At 44.5% G+C, this 22,968-nt stretch overlaps 1 protein-coding gene across 4 annotated transcripts in view; it reads left to right on the top strand.

The window, feature by feature from the left end:
- Positions 1–22,968, top strand: part of RHEB (Ras homolog, mTORC1 binding) — a 53,771-nt gene that overhangs the window by 26,418 nt on the left and 4,385 nt on the right. For 3 of the 4 annotated variants that reach the window (XM_070368921.1, XM_070368922.1, XM_070368920.1), the window contains 6 exons: positions 6,464–6,535; positions 13,029–13,096; positions 19,116–19,198; positions 19,820–19,876; positions 19,983–20,030; positions 20,696–20,777. In XM_070368921.1, coding sequence (XP_070225022.1) covers positions 6,464–6,535; positions 13,029–13,096; positions 19,116–19,198; positions 19,820–19,876; positions 19,983–20,030; positions 20,696–20,777 — 410 coding nt within the window. The remainder of the gene's footprint in view (positions 1–6,463; positions 6,536–13,028; positions 13,097–19,115; positions 19,199–19,819; positions 19,877–19,982; positions 20,031–20,695; positions 20,778–22,968) is intronic. The other variant, XM_070368923.1, reaches the window with a different exon arrangement.

Genomic DNA, 22,968 nt, shown 5'->3' with positions numbered 1-22,968 from the left:
CAGAGATGGGCTGGATTAGGTGATGGGAGTCAGGAGGTGAGGGCGCTGGGAAGTGCAGATGTTGGAGGTGGAGTTATCTGGGTGTTTCGTGATTTGGAGACGGTTGTTGGTAGCAGGACCAGTGAGTTTGGACAGACCGTATGCAGGGTCATCAAAGTCCTGTATGGTAAGGTTAAGGACTCGGGGAAAATGAAAGCAGTTCTTGGCATGGGTTGTGTCCCAGATCCATGACTTTGGTCCTGATGGACCCTTCTTCCCAAGGACTTGACAGCCTAGCAGATTGAAACCTACTCCTCATTTTATCCCTGTGATCTCGTGACTGCTGTTCCAGAGGATGCTCTTTAGGGTCAGGGAAGGGATAGGAAGTGATACATAAGTGTTTTCCTTTTTGGAGAATAAACATGAAAAGTCATTCAAAATTAATCTGAAAGCTACTAAAACGTTTGTATAAATAGTACACATTTTGTAAGAGTCATGAAGTGCGAGACTCAGTTAACAACCTTGAAGGTTTATCTTCTGTTGTGAAAATACTGGGTGAAAAAACAATATGCTGAGTCACCGTCGCAAAATACATACAAATAAGGCAAGGCTGTTTTTGATCTGGTAAAAAAGTTCAGAAGAAGCTTTTTAAAAATAATTTGTATGATTTTTTAAAACTGAGGTGGTTCTTAGTTTGGAGGAAACTATTTGGAAGATAGTTGTGGGGTACTGAAATACGTTATTTTCAAACCTTTTAAAGATAGCACTGTTATAAAATGATGATTTATGTCTCTGTATTGGTAAACCCTCATCTGGGCACGCGCTGCTTTTCCTTTTCTCTCAGACCACGCCTGTATTGTTTTCATACAACGTTTCTCCAAAGAGTTGATCTGGAGTTGAGATTCTCTTCAGATTTAAAACTTAATGCACCTTCTGAGAGCATGACCATTGTTGAACCATCTTCAGGAAATAACTAGTGTTTCAGAATCCAAATTGGATTAGGACAAAAGCCAAAGTAAATGTGTGAGCTTATTATGGGGGGAAACTTTGAAAGGTGATCAAGTAAAGAACATAATTTGCTGTAGATTAGCAGAGTCTCTTGCAGCTGCTGCAAGCAGACTGCTTGTGAACTTGGCCAGGGAGCTGAATGGCCAGTTTGGAGGAGGAGGTTGGTGAGGGCACCTCTCAGACCCAGGAGTGATTAGCAGCAGGACTGAGAGCACTGTGAGCACTGGGATTTGCTTGCTGAGAATGGTTTCCGTTTAGTGCTGACTTGTAAAGATCTGAGCCCTGGTTAGCTTATAGTTCTACTTCTGAATGGAAACAGTAGACCACTGTGTCAGGTCTGCAAATAGAACCTTCCTGTTCCTTCTTAATTTAGGTATTTGATGATGTCCCCTTAGGGGAGAGTCCCAGGATGAAAGACCCCAGGAGACCCAGCTTTTCCTCAGTCCCGCTTCTGCTCATGAATAATCCCCTTTTCCAGCGACCATTCTGAGTGGAGTCTAGCTTGCTCCCCAGGGAGCTGGGGTTTCAACTCTCGTGTCCCAGTTACTCCCAAAAAGGAGAGCTTGCCGCCAGCCTGCCTGTGACCTGCGCTGAACTACGTTGTCTGCTTTTGTCAGAATAATTACTGTGTTTTCCAGTTAAATGTTCATTTAAAGCCTGTCAGGTAATGTATGCCCTTTACAAAGATATGAATAGGGAGCTTTCACTGGATGTGTGCCCGTAAGTACGTTTTTCAGTGTGGTCTACTGGTTATCTATACTTGTGATTTTGCACTTTATCTCACGCTGTCTTGTTTACTGTGTGTAAAAGACGTGAAGAAGTGTTAGTCGCTCAGTCGTGTCCAGCTCTTTGCGACCCCATGGACCGTAGGCCATCAGGCTCCTCTGTCCCTGGGATTCTCCAGGCAAGAATCCTGGAGTGGGTTGCCATTTCCTTCTCCAGGGACTCTTCCCAACCCAGGGACTGAAACCGGTCTCCTACATCGCAGGCAAATTCTTTACTGTGTGAGCCACCAGGGAAGCCCTGACTGTGTGTAACTTCTTTCAGTTTGGTTGTCATTTCGGAGATTGACTCAATAATTTATGAGGCTGTTCCCCCCAACCCCCCACCCCTGCAAGTAAGGGTGTTGAGACTTATCTGGTATCGACACATTATGGTTTGTTACTATCTAATCCAGTGTTTCCCACTGATTTCCCTCTTTGGGGAAGCTTAACATGTATAGCATAGCATACCTTCTTTCTTTCACTTGTTTTAATCTAATTCTACTTTGAAAAAGTTTTAAAAATCATTTTTAATTCCTTTTTTAAAAATTGTTCAAAACTTTTCAGCCTTGCTAACTTATAAAAGAGGTGTTTGTTTGTTTGTTTTTCTTCTTGCTGCTTTCATTGCATAAATGAGTTTTGTTATATTTTGAGCTAAATGTTCCTTAAGGGGCTAGTATGTCACCTAACCTAGGCCAAGTGTTACCATCTCCTCATCAGAATTTTCTCAAAGTCAAAACACTTCCTCCATGGACATACTCTTTCCTCTTAAAATACACAGTCACAGATGAGCTATGGCCAGGTTGTGTGTGTCCCTTTAGGAAGAACAAAGCCAGAGAAAAACCAAACATAGAGAAACGCAGGGCAGTGGGCACACAGCGCGGTACCAGTGCAGCATGGTCTCTTTCGACCACAGTGCGCCTGAAGTGTGTGGCGTTGCCGGACGACCGCTGCAACTCCGTGTCACAGGCAGGCCGGCGCTCGGACGCCGACACAGACGAGACACCTGTTTCTCACTAGGTTGCTGCAAACATAATTGCCATTTCAGATCGTGAATTTTAAATCATCATAACTAGGCTCAAACACGTCTTTAGTAATCAAAATGGGAACCATTACAGTCAACACATTTTTGCCAATGAAAGCTAAGTTTGTTCATTCCTGTGGTGTGAAAACCTGTTCTCCAGGATTCGATGAACTCATGGAAAGCATTTTCTGCCTCCTGTTGGTTATGGAAGCGTTTTCCCTGCAAAAAGTTGTCAAGATGCTTGAAGAAGTGGTAGTCGGTTGGCGAGAGGTCAGGTGAATATGGCAGATGAGGCAAAACCCAATTTGTTCAACTTTTTGAGGTGTTTGGTTGTGCAGTCGGGCGTCATCGTGGAGAATAATTGGGCCCTTTCTGTTGACCGGTGCCGGCCACAGGCCTTGCAGCTTTCAGTGCCTCTCGTCGATCTGCTGAGCGTGCTTCTCAGATGTAATGGTTTCTCCGGGATTCAGAAAGCTTAGTGGACCAGACGGGCAGCAGACCACCAGACAGTGACCATGACCTTTGTTGGTGCAAGTTTGGCTTTGGGACATGCTTTGGAACTTCTGGTCCGACCACTGAGCTAGTCACTGCCAGTTGTATAAAATCCACTTTTCATCACACATCACAACCCAATAGAGAAATGGCTCGTTGTTGTTGCGTAGACTTAACACTTTAAAATGACAGTTTTTTTAATTTCAGTCTGCTTGTGTGGCACCCGTTTACTGAGCTTTTTCACCTTTCCAATTTGTTTCGAATGCCAAACGACCATAGAATGGTCAACATTGAGTTCTTCAGAAATTTCCCATGTAGTTGTAAGAGGATCAGTTTCAGTGATTGCTCCGCATTGGTCCTTGTCACCTTCCGATTGCTGGCGACTGTGCTCCTCATCTTCCAGGCTCTCGTCTCCTTTGCGAAACTCCTTGAACCACCACTGCACTGTACGTTCATTAGCAGTTCTTAGGCCAGATGCATTGTTGATGGCGCAAGTTGTCGCCGTTGCTTTATGACCCATTTCCAACTAGAATAAGAAACTGCTTGAACTTGCTTTTTGTCTAACATCATTTCCCTAGTCTAAAATAAATATGAAATAAACAGTACATAATAAGGCATTAGTAAAAAAGCATAAAGCAAGAAACACACATTAAAATGATGTATAACATAACCGTGTTTATTTATTCCAATATCAAATGGAAAATTCGAGCAGTGCAAAACCGCAATTACTTTTGGACCAACCCGATAATTTCTGTTGACCTGTTTCCTAGTCATGTATGTAAATTGACATCTTCTGTGGTCTGAGTGTGAGCGTGCCCTTCAAAGGTCTGAGCACGTGTGCTTACAGTATGTCAGGCACTGCGCTTGTCTTGGTAGACTGATGAGTGAAAGAAGATCCTTTCAGACAACTTTTAAGCAAGAAAAAGAAAGAAAACAAGACTGCTATGGGAGAGTGACTGGCAGGGGGTGGGTGCACCTCTGGTTGGGTGGTCTTAGAGAGGGATGTTTGAACTCCAGCCAGAATAACAATAAAAGTGTGTACATTCAGAGATGGGGGTGGGCAGCTGGGACAAAGGCATGAAGACGGCAGGAACTTGGTGAACATGGAAGGATCTGACTGGAGCTTGGGGATGGGGGTGGATATGAAGATGGAAGGATACGACCGACTTCCCCAGTGGCTCAGATAGAGAGCGTCTGCCTGAACCGCAGGAGACCCAGGTTCCATCCCTGGGTTGGAAAGATCCCCTGGAGAAGGAAATGCCAACCCACTCCAGGGCTCTTGCCTGGAAAATCCCATAGATGGAGGAGACTGGTAGGCTACAGTCCACAGGGTCGCAAAGAGTCAGATACGACTAAGCGACTTCACTCACTTGGGGGTGGGGATGGGCACAGCAAATGAGGTAGGGATCCCTGGTGGGCAGAGCCTGGGACCGTGGGCTGTGGTTCGGAGGTGGGGCTTATTCTGATGGCAGTGAGGGTTTTAAGCGGGGCAGTAACATTTAATTATCAGAAGCTCTTGTAGACTGCTTTGTAGAAAACAATTTCAGTTTTTAGGCATCCTAAAGATGCTCTGAATTGTGCTTACTGCACACGCATCCAGAGAGGCCTGCCAGCTTGGGGCTTTTCTCGTCATCTCCCACAGCCCCGACTTTGAAGCGCGTGTGTTTATTAATTGGAGTGTGTGGGGACTGCCTTTGGTGTGAAAGTTTGAGCCACACCTCTCTGTGGTCTGGAGGGAGGTGGGCACCACAAGTGTGAAACTAGTCTTATCAGACTTCTCTCCTTGGCCCTCCCTGCATGTCCTTGGAGGTGGAAGTTCCATGAGATTCAGCAGGCCCGTAAGATGGGTGTTTAATAATGCTCTAAGAATGTGAGAGAAGGAAGGGTTTGGGGTGAAATTAGGGAGGGACCACTTCCTGTTTCCTGCCGATAAAATCAGTCTGCCCTCCATATTCGCAGGTTCTACATCCAGGGGTTCAGCCAACCTCGGATGGAAAATATTGGGTTGGGGGATGAATTCCAGAAAGTTCCACAAAGCAGAACTTGAATTTGTTACACACTGACAACTGTTTACATGGTATTTACTTTGTATTATTGGGTATTATAAGTAATCTGGAGATGTATGTTAGTTTAAGGTGTCCAGCAAAGTGGTTCAGTTTTATGTGTGTGTATATATATTCTCTGTCATATTCTTGTCCATTACAGTCTGTTACAGGTTATTGAATATAATTCCCTGTGCTGTACAGTGGGACCTTATTGTTTATAGTTTATATCTGCTAGTCCCAAACTCCTAATAGATTCCCCACCCCCACCTTCCCCCTTTGGTAACCATAAATTTGTTTTCTGTGTCGGTGGGTCTATTTCTAGTTTGTAAGTTCATTGATACTATACCAGTTTTACATGAGGGACTTAAGAGTTTGGTGTCTGAGAGGAGTCCTGGAACCAGTCCCCTGCAGGTTCAGCTGGACAGCTACAATGTAGCCTTGCCCTCTTTCTTCACAGGGTCCCTGTTCTCAAGCCCCTCAGTAGAAATTGACCGACAGCAGAGGGGAGAGAACTGAAGGCTGGCTCTTGATTCATTAAAACAGAGTTTTATCACATTTTTTCAGATATTGTGTGTTTGTATTAGTCGCTCAGTCGTGTCCAATTCTGTGCGATACCATGAACTGTAACCCACCAGGCTGCTCTGTCCATGGGATTCTCTAGGCAAGAATACTGGAGTGGGTTGCCATTCCCTTCTCCAGGAGATCTTCCCGACCCAGGGATCGAACCTGGGTCTCCTGCATTGCAGGCAGATTCTTTGCCAGGGAAGCCCATTTTCAGATTATCTTCTTTAAAAACGATGCTTGATAACACTTATAACATCCATACATTAAAGAACTCAAACTAATCATGCTGTATTAACTTTATGTTCAAAATTAATAACCAGATTTCAGGGACACCAGAGGAAATTAGCTTAGACCTTATTTAAAGGTTTGTTTACTTTTAACAAACTGTGTGATATGCTTATGAGTTAGTACTGTTTGTTAATATCACAGACATGTTTAATTCATAGTAGCTTCATTGCTTAAATTCCTATTTTATATATGGAATATATTTCCTCTTAGACTTTTTTTGGTAAAACAGTAAAATTAAAGGGTTTTTTTTTTTTTCTACCTTAATATGCCAATACATACTGAGCTGTTGCTCTCTTTTATAGGGAAATCCTCGTTGACGATTCAGTTTGTTGAAGGCCAATTTGTTGACTCCTACGATCCAACCATAGAAAATAGTAAGTATTGTTTTCAGGGATTTATAAGCTGAGAAGCCTGATTTTTGCTTATCAGCAGCCACTGTGTATTCCTGGAGGCTTTGATTGCAAAGGGTATTCAGTTAAACCTACAGATCTCCAACCGGGGGGCCCAGAAAAACTTCCACAGCTTTACCCATTTCACACGGAATGAATTTTACTTCACACTGAATGAATGATGTCCATATCCCATTATCTTGAAGTTGTTACTCATTTCCATAGGATCCAGTTCCACATTGGAACCTCCTATTAGAGATGCTGCTGTAAGAAAAGAGAGTATGCAGTCTTTTCTTTCCCCTTCTCAACGGTAGCCCTTACTAGCGATTCCAAGCTTGAAAGGATGAAAACACTCCAGCTCCTTTGTACCTTACTTTTGTAGACCCTCTAGTCCCCACAGCCCCTTCCAGCTCTAAAGAGGAGGCTGTGGAGAGAGAGCTGTTTCAGGATTGGAGCAAGCCCTTGCAGCGTTTTCTGAAAAGTTGCATCCAGAGCTCGATGGCATTTTAGGACATGTGGAGAAAAAAGCCCCCAAGACCAGAACCAGCCTCAGCCTTTACTTTGTCCAGTATCAGTCTGTGGTTTCAGAATCTTCCTGAAGGATTCTAGGCCCACGGCCCAAGCCTAGATCATGGGAACAGGGAAGAGAACCCAGAACGCTTCCATCCTGGGAAGCGGGTGTTTTGGACACTGGTCTTATTTCAGGCTGTCTTAGAACCCTAGGCAGACACTAGAACCAAGTCTTGAGGTTCTTGACACCAGGACTTAGCTAGAATCTCGCCAGAAGCTTACAGATTTAAAGCTAAGGTTGTCAAAGTCTGATTGGCATGTTAGACTGAAGCCGACTTAACAGCCAGGTTCATGACTCTTTAACAGCTGGATTTGAAGACTTCTCCTGTCAAAAAAGAGGCTCATGATGGGTTTGACAGACAATGGCCTGCATGTCACAAAGGCCTCACTGCCTTTTTGTATGGCTCATGAGCAAAGAATGATTTTTACATTTTTTAATATTTGAAAAAGTAAAAAGAATAATGACGGTGACATTTGAGTGTTGTGTGAAATCCAGATTTCAGGATCCATAAAGTTTTATCAGAACATGGCCCTGGCCATCTTAGCTCTACGATCACAGAGCTGTTGAGTGGCTGCCTCAGAGACCATCTGGCCTGAAGAGCCTGAAATAGTTACTGTCTGGCCCCTTTCAGACAGAGTTTGCCAGCCTCTGGCTTAAAATACTCAACTGTCCTTTGTGTCCCAGCATGCTGGTGGCAGGGAAGGAAGCCTGTAGGTTGCTGAGTTAACTGGGCAAATCTGAGTTTGAGGTAACCCCTGCCAGTCTTGGGAAGGAGGTGTCCTGACTCCATCCTGTGTTGATGTGTTTAGCTGGCATCGACTAGTATGCCAGTGTGAGGAGCAGATTCATCTGAATGCTACGTGCACAAGCGTGGTTGCCTCAACGTCAGAATAAGGACAGAATAACCCATGACCTTGCCCTTAATATTTGCTATACATAGCAATTTCGAAGTTTGTGTCCTTAAAGAGATCAGGCTCATTTGGGAATTTTATCCATAGAAGACAGTTTTCATGGCAAGTTTTGCCCTAAAATGGTTCTTCTAATTCTTTAGCTTTGTGCCATTTAAAATTGAATAGAAGGAAAGCCATGTTGTATATAAATACATTTTCTTTGTATGTAAGTAATGGACCTGATGAAAGTGGGACTTTCTTACCTTGATGCTGTCTCAAAACCAGAATATAATCCTACCTTGAAGGCTGTCAGCATCATCTTTAATCACATTGTTAATATTTTCCTAACAGTATTCAGTAATGAAGATTTTTTTTGGCAAGATCAGAAATGATTGTCAGAGTATGAGTCCCTTTAAAGTTCATGAGGTGGGACCTCCCTGGTGGTCCAGTGGCTAAGAGTTCTCCTGCCAGCAGAGGGGACACAGGTTCGACCCCTGGTCCTGGAAGATTTCACTTACCGCAGAGCAATTGCTGAGCCCTTGCTCCAGAGCCCATGCTCCGCAACAAAGGAAGCCCAAGCACTGCAGCCAGAGAGGAGCTCCTGCTCACCACATCTAGAGAAAGCCCATGCAGCAGTGAAGACCCAGCCCAGCCGGAAACAAATAATAAAAAAAATTTTTTTAAGTTTATGAGGCATATACAGATATCACTTTCCATATATGAGGCTTCTGACCAACTAATAACAGTGAGAAACCCTCCACCCTTCCCCCCACAATGTAGCGGGAAAAAATTGCTCAGAGAAAACAAGGAACGAGCAAGGAAATGGTTGTCATAAACTTGTTAGTAGCATCATAAATGAATGTGTGGTTTTATGGTTTTGAAAAACAGTACTCTAAATCTGGGAACCGCTACACCTGACTTTATAATCTAGTCCAAGTTGTTGCTAGCAGACATTCACTAGTAACACATCTCTGAAGTATCACTGCAGAAGCAAAAATTCTGGGACTCGGTCATCTTTTAACAGGGGTTTAAGAGAATAGCATCAATAAAACCATGGTAATATTTTCTAGTTTGAGGAAATTTCTAGACCAAATACTGCTCTGCCAATGTGCTTTTTTATATACTGTAGTGTTACTTCCACAACTCAATTCAAACTAGATTGATGTAACGGTGGTGGTGGTTCAGTTGCTCAGTTGTGTCCGACTCTTTGGGACCCCGTGGCCTGCAACACACCAGACATCCGTGTCTTTCACTATCTCCTGGAGTTTGCTCAAACTCATGTCCGTTGAGTAGGTGATGCTATCCGACCATCTTGTCCTCTGTTGTCGCCTTTTCTGCCTTCAATCTTTCCCAGCATCAGGGTCTTTTCCGAGGAGTCAGTTCTTCCCTTCAGGTGGCCAGAGTATTGGAGTTTCAGCTTCAGCATCAGTCCTTCCAGGAAATATTCAGGATTGATTTCTTTTAGAATTGACTGGTTGGCTCTCCTTGCAGTCCAAGGGATTCTCAACAGCCTTCTCCAACACCACAGTTCAAAAGCATCAATTCTTTGGCGCTCAGCTTTCTTTATGGTCCAACTCTCATATCCATACATGACTACTGGAAAAACCATAGCTTTGACTAGATGGACCTTTGTCGGCAAAGTAATGTCTCTGCTTTTAATAAGCTGCCTTGGTTGGTCATAGCTTTCCTTCCAAGGAGCAAGCATACATTAATTTCATGGCTGCTGTCACACCTCAGTTAAAACTAAATCAATACGATGAAATCTCACAGCGGTAGTTTATAAGTTAAAGGACAGCTAGCAGCGGCTCACAGTCTCCGCCATCTGAAAGTAGTGCTGTTAGGGGATTAGTACAGCTCCTCACCGGAGGTTGGGAAATTCTCCTTAGGCGTTGTGCCGCATCACCAAGCGTTGCATGGTGGGTAACTTGTCCAGCAGACTATGAATCAGTTCTCAGCACACATTAGTAACGCAGATCTTATTTTGTGAGTACCTCATTTTAGAAACCTTTATTAATATGCTGCTTATTTGCTTATTAGATTTAACTTTAGCTCGTAAGCAGCTGTTCGTCTTGCTGGCGGCAGTTTCAGGGTTTGAGGTTGGAAATTGGAGGAATTTCTCTAGTGATAGGAAAAGGGAGGGAAAGAGGAGAGCCCAAGGACAGGGTCGCAGGGGCCGGCCGCCTTTCCCTTCTACACCGGGAGGTCGTGTCGAGTGTCTTGTCTTTCCAGGCTATGGAACCCACAGTGCCTCTCGTTGCACTTCCCTTTTTTCTGTAGTAACAAGAAGAGGCAGTGTTCCTGCGGCAGATGGAAGGTCTTCAGTTTCATTTCACTGCTGTGTGTAGGAGGATTTACATCCTCTTCCTAGGCAATGAAATGCTAAAACGCTTATTAATATCTTGTTTCTTCTCTGTCTCTCCCCTCACTGGCCACTACGTCCCCTGTTGCTTGGTTGAATCTCATATGTCTTTCTGACCAGGCCTCGCAGTGCCCCCAGCGCTCAGACCTTTGCTCTCTGGTGACCCTGTCTCTCCCCTCAACTCAGCTGTTTTCTTTAGCTGCCCCTGTTGCCCCTTGGATATTTCCTGGGCTTCCACACTGAACATAACTAAACCCAGCCACACCGCCCCCCAACCCCCACCGCAGCTCCTCCAGGCCTTGCCTCTGCTGATACCTGGTGACTCGGGCCTCGAGTCGCTCAGGCCACAAGCTCAGGAGTCATCCTGATCTGCAGTCTCTCACACCTGCCTCCAGTCCGTGAGAAAACCCTCTGGCTCCCCCTGTGCACTACATCCAGAATCTGCCGTTTCTCAGCCCTCCAGTTCAGGCCCCCATCCTTCCCAGATCATGATAGTCTAGATGGCGTCTCCCTGTGTCCCTCATCCATTTTCGTCCATCTCATTACTCATGGCATAGCCAGAGTGATCTTTTCTTTAAATACAGATTGCGCCAGGTTACTGACTACGTCCTAGCGTGTTCATTACTTTGCCCCTCTCCCCACCCCCTACCCTCACTGTTCTCGCAGTCTCAGTGGCTTAGTCTTTCTCACTTTCCCTTGACTTTCTTACTTTTTAACTTGCAGTTTCAGCTCTGCCTGGATGCTTTTCATAGAGAAGCTAATTGACTGTGTGTGTCTGTCTCTCCATCTGCTTATCCTCCCTTTCCTGGGGTGTCAGCTCACTGAGGTCAGAGACTGCAGTATCTTGAACACCTGGAATAGTGCTGGCGGTGATCACCGGTCCCCAGGAAAGAGTTCCTGAGCAATGAATGTTCTGTCTCGGTGATCTTGAGCTTCTTGCTCACCAGCATCCCTGACAGAGCTTCCATGGAGTCTCAGATGTGCTTCTGGTCTCACGTGACTGAGTGTGATGGGGAGGGGGCAGGTCTTCACACAGCACACCACGACTGCCCCCGGCTCACAGGGATCAGGAGCACAGTCAGTCCGCTGTGCACCCCAAATTCAGGGTTACAGCGTAGGGGAGGAGTTCAGTTCAGTCGCTCAGTCGTGTCCGACTCTTTGCGACCCCATGAGTTGCAGCACGCCAGGCCTCCCTGTCCATCACCAAGTCCCGGAGTTCACTCAGACTCACGTCCATCGAGTCGGTGATGCCATCCAGCCATCTCATCCTCTGTCGTCCCCTTCTCCTCCTGCCCCCAATCCCTCCCAGCATCAGAGTCTTTTCCAGTGAGTCAACTCTTCGCATGAGGTGGCCAAAGTACTGGAGTTTCAGCTCCAGCATCATTCCTTCCAAAGAACACCCAGGACTGATCTCCTTTAGGATGGGGGAAGAGTACAGTAGCATTTTTTTCTTAGAAGTGATGAAAGCAGTTTATCTTGGGTACTCCCTCTCTTGATATATTCTGATTCAGTTTTCATCCAGTGTGATGATTTCACTGAAGTGATGGTTTTCAGAAAGAGCACAGGAATGATAGTGTGGCAGCCGGCTTGGGTGGTCTGCTCTGCGATTCTCACTTCCCTGATTCTAGCCCCACCCTAGTCGCGTCAGAAAGACTTGGTGCTAGGATGAGTCTCTTCGACTATCGCTTGTCTTGGGGGCGAGCCTTTCTCTCCCGGGCGAATTCATCCTTGACGTAAGATCTCTCCTCCTCTTCACAGCTTTCTCTCAGGATTTTCATCAGTCACTTTTTGCTTTCTCTTTCGTCTGTGGCAGAAGTGGGTCCTTTCTCAGTGGTGCAAGGGGTGGATTCTGTTGGCCACTCCAGTCAGGTAGGGGGCCAGCCAGGAGACTGAGGACTCAGGCTGAGTCAAGATGCTGGGCCTGGGGTGTGCAGAAGAAATCTGTTCCATTTATTTACCAGGGCTCAGATGGTTATTTACCAGGGGTTCATAGCCTATTACTATTAATAGTTCTTTCCTCTTTCATCTCTATTTGTTTGCTCTCTTTCTCCTTAGAATTATGAACTTTCCCTAAGTGATTTGAGTCTGATTCCCACCCACCCCCCTGATAGGGAAAAGCAGTTGTGACAAATTGCTTCCAGCCTTAAGCCAAGTCAGAGTGGTGACTTCACAAAGAACATCTATTCTGTGCCGTTCTATTTCTCGATAAAATTGTTTAATTTTTTATGCACTGGAAGTTCTTAGCACTTCAGTTAATATTAGCTCTTTGTGTTCTGACACCAGACTTGCTATAAATTAATGAAAAGTTGTGTGCTTTGGATCTATTCTAGACCTCAGACTTTATATGTTGCACTTTTTCACGAGAGGGCTGTCCACAGAGTATTCAAACTGCTTTGTATAAGATATGAAGTATTGTCTGCCCTCAGTTTCTCTGAAAATAGTTGGAGGTTTGCCTGACGTTGCTCCGTAAGCTGTCGCTGCTTAGTCAGTAATGGAAGAGGGGGAGAGTCTGTTGGCGTGGACAGTCTTTGTTTTCTGGGATCGTTTCATGAGATTATTAAGGGCTCTGCTTAATTGGCTGTCATTATTCAAGCTTTCGGTGATCGAAAGTTCGTTTTTTTCCAGCTAACAAATACTTTAATTCCTTTTTCACTGTAGCTTTCACAAAATTGATCACAGTAAATGGACAGGAGTATCATCTTCAACTTGTGGACACAGCTGGGCAGGTAAGTGTCAGAATCCGTACAGCATGTCTGGCATCCTGGCCCTGCTACTGATTCGTAAGCACAAGGACGATGCCAAGAGAGCCCCTGTGATTTTGTGTGTTTAGACATCAGTAGGCTGTCTGCTTTGTCTTTTCAAAGAGACTTAACGGAAGTTTTTTCAAATAATTAGCTTGTTTTTCTACTTCAGAATTTGTTTTGAATATATTCATGATGACATTGTAAAGGTTTATATTTATTACAGGATAGTTTTCTATTTTCTAAACATTGATTCCATATCAGAGGATCACATCAGTGCTTTTCCTCCCTTTGAAATACATCTCCTTCTACATTAAGAACAAAAGTAGATCTTTTCCAGGGGAAAAGGCATGGGAAAGGTATAGGGCAGAAACAAGCCGGTTGTCTGGATTTATTATATGATTACAAGATTAAAGAGTGTCAGTTTTCCTTGCTAGACAGTAATTGCCAAAGGTAAGTAACCCCTTCCCCCAAAAGATATTCACAGGTTAATGTGACAGTGAAGGTGGCTAGTGGTCACTGGCACCAGTGGTGAAGAATCCACCTGCCAGTGCAGGAGACATAAGAGATGGGAGTTGGATCCCTGGGTCAGGAAAATCCCCTGGGGAGGGTATGGCAGCCCACTCCAGTATTCTTGCCTGGAGAATCCCACGGGCAGAGGATTCTGGCGGGCTACAGTCCATGGGGTCTCGAAGAGTTGGGCATAACTGAAGCAGCTTAGCATGCATGCAAAGGATAAAAGAAGAGAACTTCAAAGGAACAGAGAGAACCCTTTGACAGCTCATCTTCCCCATTACATATCACCCAGTCCTACTTTGATTAAAAACTGCTTTGTTCAGCTGAATTTATGACCTGCCTTGAGGCTGGGACCTGTAAAGACGCTGGAATGCCACCTTGTGTCTTAGAATCAACAGAGGATCAGACTGGCAGGCAGGTGAGAGTCAGGTAGACTGTCTGCCATGTTAAATGGAGGCTTTTTTTCTGGAACCTGGGAAAACGGATAGACCTAGAAGGATGCGGCCTGCCTTCTGGGTTTGGAATGATTCCCTCTGCTTCATATTTTGAAGTGAAAGAAGAAGGAAAGTGTAAACTGCACCCCCACCACCCCCCCAGTGAAGCAAGAGAATAGCTGTATTGAGTCATTTTGGCATCCTGGAGTTTCCTTTCTGGAAGCTTCAGATACAGCAAATGTGTGTGTCCCAGAGCTGTAACACCCAGCTCGTTCACTCAACGTCCGTGACCTCATGGGGTTTTCTTAGAGAGAGCCATTCTAGGCTTTCAGTCAATGCGGTCCCTGCCCATTGCAGAGTGGGAGCCTACTGGAACAAGAGAAACAACAGAAATCTTCACCAGCGACCGGCCTCATAGATGACTGATTACGTGGCTTAGAAACCAGTGTAGAAGAGCCCCTGGGGTAGGGCCTTATTCTGAGTGTGTTCTATGAGGTTTTGTTTTGCTCTGAAGTATAAACGTACACTTTGCCATTAACTGTTTTAATGATGGAGTGATACAAAGAATGACCCCGAGAGGGCCAGAGCTCTCAGGGACTGTGTCTGGTGTGAGTGTGATAGGAGTGTGGGCTAAGTCCTGAGCCCTGCTGTCTCGCTCCTTTGGATTTTGTTACCACCGGCTCAAAATATTTAGAGAATCTCTGCACAGATTATACCCAGATGAGGTGCTTTGAATAATTTGTTCTCATTGCAGCTAATAGTTCCTAAAGGCTGTATTCACACTTGGGAGACCGTTAAAGGCTGTGCTGTGTTTATGTACCATTCAGGATGGGACAGCCAGGGCAGTATTTCTTGTGTCACGGTCCCACCCTCTTTCTGTAGAAATTGGATGACATGGCACTTACATTTACTGCTCCAAGAGCTGTTTTTAAATTGGACTCCTATGGGCTGGGTCTGGGGTTAAGACTGTGGTAGCAAGGAAGAATGATTAAAGGGCAGTTTCCGTAAAAGCAGTCTGTAATACATTTGTTCACTCAGGCATTTGAGGAGTAAAATTACATGTAATCAATTACTGTATAGCAGTATTCAGAAAACGAAGATCATGGCATCTGGTCCCATCACTTCATGGGAAATAGATGGGGAAACAGTGGAAACAGTGTCAGACTTTATTTTGGGGGGCTCCAAAATCACTGCAGATGGTGATCGCAGCCATAAATAAAAGATGCTTACTCCTTGGAAGGAAAGTTATGACCAACCTAGATAGCATATTGAAAAGCAGAGACATGACTTTGCCAACAAAGGTCCTTCTAGTCAAGGCTATGGTTTTTCCAGTGGTCATGTATGGATGTGAGAGTTGGACTGTGAAGAAAGCTGAGCGCCGAAGAATTGATGCTTTTGAACTGTGGTGTTGGAGAAGACTCTTGAGAGTCCCTTGGACTGCAAGAAGATCCAACCAGTCCATCCTAAAGGAGATCAGTCCTGGGTGTTCTTTGGAAGGACTGATGCTAAAGCTGAAACTCCAGTACTTTGGCCACCTCATGCGAAGAGTTGACTCGTTGGAAAAGACCCTGATGCTGGGAGGGATTGGGGGCAGGAGGAGAAGGGGACGACAGAGGATGAGATGGCTGGATAGCATCAGCGACTCTATGGACATGAGTTTCAGTAAACTCCGGGAGCTGGTGATAGACAGGGAGGCCTGGCGTGCTGCGATTTATGGGGTCGCAAAGAGTCGGACACGACTGAAGGACTGAACTGGACTGAATTAAATATTTGATAGCAAGTACTGTTTATTTAGTAGTTTATTTATTTTATGCAGCTGATTTAATTGCCCAGCTAGGGATCGTGATGAACATAGTAAATACAAGTTGGTTATTTTTAGTTTGCATGAAATATTTTGTTTTGGTCTAGTTTAAGTAAGCTCATGACAAGTAAGTCAGAGACAGTCAATTTTAATGGCAAATTCCCGCGCCCCGCCGCGGCCGCCCCCCCCCCCCGGCTTTTTTGTTGTCTTTTAGGGTCATCTAGAAATACATGTACATGTTAATAGAAATGAAATAACGCAAAAAGGTAAATAGTCAAATCTTTCTACTGTAGCTGTCTTAGCTTTCCTCTGCCAGCAGTAACCCATTGTAAGTTTTTAGTAAATGCTTCCAAGCTCTTTTATACATGAACATGCAAATATATTTCAAGTTTTTTCTTTTATTTTCTACACAAAAAGTAATGTGTTTCTGTGTCTCCATCTTGGAGACTATTTTGAATATGTACAGACAGCCCGCCCTGCCTGCCCCGCCAGGACTGCATACTAGCCCATTGTTTGGATATATCCTTTGTTGTTTAGTCAGTAAGTCATGTCCGACTCTGCGACCCGTGGCCTGTAGCCCACCAGACTCCCTGCCCGTGGGATTTCCCAGGCAAAGAATGCTGGGGTGGGTTGTCATTTCCTTCCCCAGGGGATCTTCCTGACCCAGGGACTGAATCCACATCTGCACTGGCAGGCAGGGTTTTTGCCACCGAGCTGCCTCAGAAGCCCAGGATGCGTCACCACGTGACTGGTGGTCAGCCCTTAGGTTGTTTCCGGTCCGGCCGCCCGCAGTGCTGCAGTCAGTACCTTGTATTGCTTTAGAAAGCTGGTTATGTCTGGCACGTATAGAAGACTTCCTGGGTCGGGGGCTCCTGGACCCACAGGGTCACCTGCTTGGCAGCAGGCAGCTGGACTGCCTGTTTCCCTGGAGCCTCACCATCACGATGTGTAACCAATTTTTTTTGTATTTGCCAGTCTGCTGGGTGAAAAATAGTATCCCAGTGTCATTTTAATTGTCTTTCTTATTAAGGAATTTGATCTTATTTTCCTGTGTTTGAGGACATTTTTATTTCCGTTTTGTAAATTATCTTGTCTGTTCACATCCCTCACCCTTGTCTTTTGGCAGGATGGTCTTTGCTTGCTGATTATAAAAATCCCTTAATATGTGAAGAAAATTAGCATTTAGTATATGAGCTGCACTTTGAGGTTTTGTTTTCAGTCTTCCTTTTGTTTGAAAGACTTTGAGCCGTGAAGAACTTCTTCATTTTCATATAGTTGAGTTGATTAATCCCTTTTGAGCCAAGACCGTTGTTTGTTTGTTTTTAATTCTCCCGTCCACCGTGTGCACAGTCAGTTTTCATCTGCAAGCCTTTGACTCCTCTGGAGTACGCCCTTGCTCAGGTGTGAGGTAGAGATCCAGGGCAGTCGTTTACCCCCAGGTGGCTCTGCATTTGTTCGCCGTACGTTTAGCTGAGGGTTACCTTTCATCCGTACGGATTTGAAATGCCAGTGTTATATGCCTGCTTCCTGGATCTGTTTGGGGCTTTGCAGACTTCCCAGTCTGCTCCATTCATGAGTAATCCTGCTCTGTTTCGATCTCTAGCTCTATGGTTTCCATCCACCTGCTATGCCGTTGCTATTCTTTCTCAGGAAGTACACTTTTCATCAGGAGTATGTTACATTCGTGTATAATTTAGGATTAATTAATAGGTATCCTTACGAGTCTGCATATTCTTGCTGAAGTCTGTGGCACACTCTTCAGCTGATTTAAGTCTTTTTATCTTTTAGGACTATCTTAAGATTTTCTTCAGCTGGACCATATATTACACTTCTATTTTCTTAGGTTTTATTCCTAGGAATTTTGTCTTCTTTGGTCACTGTTAAAGCTGAGGGTCTTTTTCCTCCATTTTACTTTCTTACTACTTTTTTCACACTGTGCCTCTTGAAAATGATGAAATTTTTAACTTTGAGTCTACTGTCGCTGAACTCTCTACTAAAAGCATTTGAAATTTTGTTTTAATCTGGGTAGAAAGATCTGTCATTCCATTAATAATTTGATTTTCAACATCACTAAAGTGAATTAAACTTAATCATAACTGTACTAATAATTAATGGTTTTACTTTGCATATGTAGTAAGCTCTGTGATGTTGAAATGCTATTATCTGATTAATATCAGAGCATTGGTAGTTCTCTTTTTTTAAAAACACATTAGCATGGGGTAGTGATTCAGGGTCATTGTCATAACCACACTGGACTTGCACAGTTAACAGAGACAGTTACTTGATGTGAGGACGGCTTGGTGTGATTTCCTACAGTAGAGCTTGGGATGGGATGGCATAGTAGCAGCTGTATTTCAGCTGAAGCAGGAAATGTTTGTACCAGACAGTGGCGCTCTTGAATCCTGCATTCACGTTAGCCACTTTTGTGCGCTTTAAATAATTCTGTACACAAAGCGCCAGGGTTCTTCATAAAGCTTTACAAAACTGGTCCTAATGGGCAGTGGTGTAAGGTGTGCCTTTAATTCCTAAAGTTGCTCAATAAACAGCTCATTCGATCCTAAAAAGTCTGAGTTATGCTGACTTGAGTCTGGTGTTTCTTCAGTCAGCCTGAAGCAGCCCACTAATGACCATGGACTGGGCTCAGGCCATTGTGACTCACGTGAGGGAAATAGGTGAAAACACACATTGATGGATAAACTAGAGCACACGTGAATTTTCTGCAAGGCCTAAGGGACTCTGGGTTTTAATGTCCATAAGAAATGTGGTGGTGCTTTTCCTTGACACAGGATCACGTAGCCAGTCTTTTCATTCCTTCTGTCTCTCAAACTGCAAGACGTTAGCCATCCCTAGAAAGTCTTAGACTAGCCTGAGCCATTTATCAGTATTGGCTTAAAGCATATTACTGCCCCCAAACCAGCCTTAAATCTTGGGTGTATAAAAGCTATATCTCTAAAATAATCTGCTTTCTGCTTGCTTTGATCTCTTTGACCGTGTGATGGTCCAGATTGCTTGTTACCCTGTATAAAGACTTCGTTGTTGTTTAATTGCTTAGAGTGTCTGACTCTCTCATGACTCCATGGACAGTAGCCTGGCAGGCTCCTCCCAGGCAAGCCATTTCCTCCTCCAGGGGGTCTTCCTGACCCAGGGATCCAACCCTGGTCTCCTGCATTGCAGGCAAGCTCTTTACCACTGAGCCACCAGGGAAGCCCCATGTGAAGACTTTATTCAAATGTAATTATTTTTTCTTCCACAGGATGAATATTCCATCTTTCCTCAGACATACTCCATAGATATTAATGGCTATATTCTTGTGTATTCTGTTACATCAATCAAAAGGTAAGGCCTGCTTCTTCTTGCTTGAGTTTATTTGCCGTGCTTAGGTGACGTTAATCTTTCTGAGGGATTATGCTGGAATTGGCAGTAGTAACAATCAGACTTTAATGGTTTTTAGTGGTTGTCTGGTGGAGCAAACAGGTTGTTAAGGGAAAAAATTATCCCATTAGATATTCTTTTGCACCAGTGGAATAAAAAACCATGTCTTACCTCAGACTGCCCAGAATAGTGAATGAACATGATCTGCGCTTTCCTACTAATTAAAATGGGAAATACTTAATTGATTTATTTTTCTGTGTTTGTACCTTATTAGTGTAGAGCATGGGCTGATTGCTAAGGAACGTTCTACAAATGTTTTATTCAGAGATTAAATCAGCCCAGTTGTAAACGTTCCAATTTAAGTATCTTGCCTATTCCACCTTGAATATTCTCAGTAAGGGCTGCTGAGTGTTGAATACATAAACGTGAAAAAGAGTGCTAGGAAAAAATAAAGGAATTCCTTGTGTTCAGTTTACTTTATATTAAAAGGGTGAGTCTACTGTTACCAATATAAATATCAATAACAACCATTTTAGAATGTCACCACTAAAATGGGTGTCTGATTTCATGCTTTTTGTTTTATAGCTTTGAAGTGATCAAAGTTATCCATGGTAAATTGTTGGATATGGTGGGGAAAGTACAGTAAGTAGCAATAGTTTATCTCTTTTTTTAGATATACTAGTATCATCTGAACAATCAATTCGGGCACTGACTAAAAAATTGGCTTTTTTTCCCCTTGTGTTAACAGGATACCTATTATGTTGGTTGGGAATAAGAAAGACCTACATATGGAAAGGTATGTAGCTTCTAAATACTGCTATATAAAGTGATGTAGTCACTGAGGTTCTGTTTTTAATTGTTCTTAAAGCCAGAATATTTTTAGCTGTAGCATTTCTGTTTTCAGAAGTGTGGCGATGACTGCATAACAGAGACAAAACTGCAGTAAAAAATCTCACCCATCGTGGAAAATGTTTCCTCTTAAAAAGAGGGCACACACTGTAGAAAATTATCTTCAGATGCTTTTACCGTTTTGCACAAAGCAGACTAAAAAGACAGTGGTAGTGCTGGTTTAGTCCACACAGTTTTCTGAGCACCAGGCTGAGGACCCTGTTCCTGGGGAGCTCAGCATCTGGAGGAAGACCCAGCCCATGGGCAGCAGGGGGGCACTGTGGGCCCTTTCAGAATTGCCCGTCTAGGGGGGCTTACAGCCGAGCTGCTGAGAAAGGAGTCGACTATTTCGGAGGCCAGAGTCCTGGAGTCCTGTTCTCCGAACCATAGGGGATTTGCAGGAGCTGGGCAGCCCCGTCAGGCAGTGTCCGCCCTGCCCCAGCTCGGGGTGGCGGAGAGACTCTGCGTGCGCTCTGGATGAGACTGAGCCAACTGCCTCATCAGTTAGTTACACACACCTTACATGGTAAACAGCAAAGTACTTCTTCGATTAAAATTTTCTGTTTCCATTAGGGTGATCAGTTATGAAGAAGGGAAAGCATTAGCAGAGTCTTGGAATGCAGCGTTTTTGGAATCATCTGCTAAAGAAAATCAGGTACGTGGTTTTGAAAACTCACGCTGCCCTGTATCCCCTCAGTCGTGGGCGTGTGTGTTGCTGAGTCAGCGTTTCCGTGCCGTCTCCATCACTCCTGTTCAGTCTTCCTCCTCCCACCATCTCAAGTACCCAGCTCTGGGTTGCTTTAGGAAGATAAAAGGCTGTTGATATTTTAATTCAGTCAGTGTTCTGAGTATGATGGGACCTAGAATATTTGTATGATAAATAGATATTAATTAGCGTAAAGGCAATACTTGCTTTGCGAACACGTAGTCTTATTTTTGTTTCATGCTAAAGGCTGGTACAGAACTAAGTCCAGGCGTGGAAGAGAAACAAGAATAATTTGAAGTCACTTTGGCAGTTTTGTTGTTGTGCCTCCCCCCTTTTTGTCTTGGGTAAAACTGAATGAGATGTATGTGTTGTTTTTAAACATAGAAACCAGTGAGAACCATTCCGCAAGCATGCTTCACCAGCGTCAGCCCTGCAAGTAGCTGCTCCTTTTCAGGCCTGTGTGAGGAGGGATGTCAGTTCTCTGTCAGCAGGCTTCCCGTGTCCTCTTTTTCCTCTTCCTTCCTTGAGACCCAGAGCGGCCCAGCTTGCCTCCCACCTCCACATTCTCACCAGTGTTTCTATTCGCTGCAGATCAGATGATGTCACTCACCTAAAAACTGTCAGTGGGTTGCCCGTCTGTCGAACAAGCCTCAAAGTGCTCAGCGTGGTGATGAGTGCAGGGTGTGAATCACACTTTTCCAGTTTCTTCTTCCACCGCATCCTGCGCTTGGCAGGCCCACCAAACCCCTCCCTCTCCCCTCAACACCGTGGCGCTTGCAGATGCCTCCCCTGTGCGCTCACGGTTCTCTAACATGATTAGCTGCATACTTAAAGTCTTTTCAACACGTTATCTTGTCTGATCCTCAGGTAAAATGAATTGGCTTGCATTTTTGTGAGAAAACTACAGTTTGGGGGTTGGGAGAAGGACAGTGGGCTGTCCTTCCCCAGCTCCGCCCCCTCTCCCCACCAAGACCCCTGCCCTTGGAAACGCTACTCAATTCCCACCTCCTCCTTGGCCCTCAGGAGTCCTCCAGCCAAAATTAGTTTCTTCTCGCTTATCCCCTTTGTTTCATCCTGAGATTCAAGGACAGTATCACTGAGCTTTCTGTTCTCCATAATTTGTACAGACAGTAGTTCTGTTTCTAGTGGGTGCCTGGTCAACCCAGGGATCCCCTGACAGGCAGATCTGTTTGTCCCCGTGTCAGCAGGTGAGGGAACTTAAATCTATGCAGTTGCCTCCTGGGTTGTAGATAGCAAGACATTTATCTCCAGTCGTTTAGTTTCTGAGTGCAGACCCTGGTGGCTCAGACGGTAGAGAATCTGCCTGCAATCCAGGACACCCAGGTTCAATCCCTGGGTTGGAAAGATCCCCTGGAGAAGGGAATGGCAACCTACTCCAGTATTCTTGCCTAGAGAATTCAGTGGACAGAGGAGCCCGGCGGACTGTAGTCCGCAGAGTCAGACACAGCTGAGCAACTAACACACACACACACACACAGACACACACACACACAGTGAGAATTCAGATAATAAGAGCTGAGAGATACTGTGTTGTCTCTAACTGAATTAAACTAAACATTGGGTGTCTTATGTACCCTTCAGATCATCTAGTTGATCTGTCTCATTTTATAAGTGAGGCATTTAAGGTCCAAACGGTGAATAACCTTTTATGATCACTCTGTACTTCAGATGGTGTAAAAACTTGGACTGAATTTTAAATTTAACCCAAATCTAGTCCTCTGTACCGTGCTTTCTGATAGATGAGAAGACAAGGCCTGTGCCTGACCCAAAGTGTAGCAGAGATGATAGTATTCCTGAGGGAGAGATGGAGACTGTTCTGTATTTAAATGTCTCTGTGAACCTGGTGTAAAATGGATCTGGTCTAAAATGGCTGGTATAAAAGACATTTCCAGTCCGTTGGAGAGAGTCAAGTATGTTTTGGAAATGATTGTCTTAGGAGTGGTGATGGTGTTGGGATTAGGAAGAAACTACATCCTTATTCTTAGCAAATGCGAACCAGAGTATTTAGGGGCCAAGTTTCATAATGCCTGCAACTTAGTTTCAGAGGGAATAGATGGGTAGATGGATAGAGGGAGAGCAAGCAAATACAGCACAGATGTTAACATTTGGTGAACTCGGG

The sequence above is a fragment of the Bos mutus genome, chromosome 4, assembly GCF_027580195.1.
Source record: "Bos mutus isolate GX-2022 chromosome 4, NWIPB_WYAK_1.1, whole genome shotgun sequence".
NCBI classification, from domain to species: domain Eukaryota; kingdom Metazoa; phylum Chordata; class Mammalia; order Artiodactyla; family Bovidae; genus Bos; species Bos mutus.
This window is presented reverse-complemented; position numbering and strand designations above follow the sequence as displayed.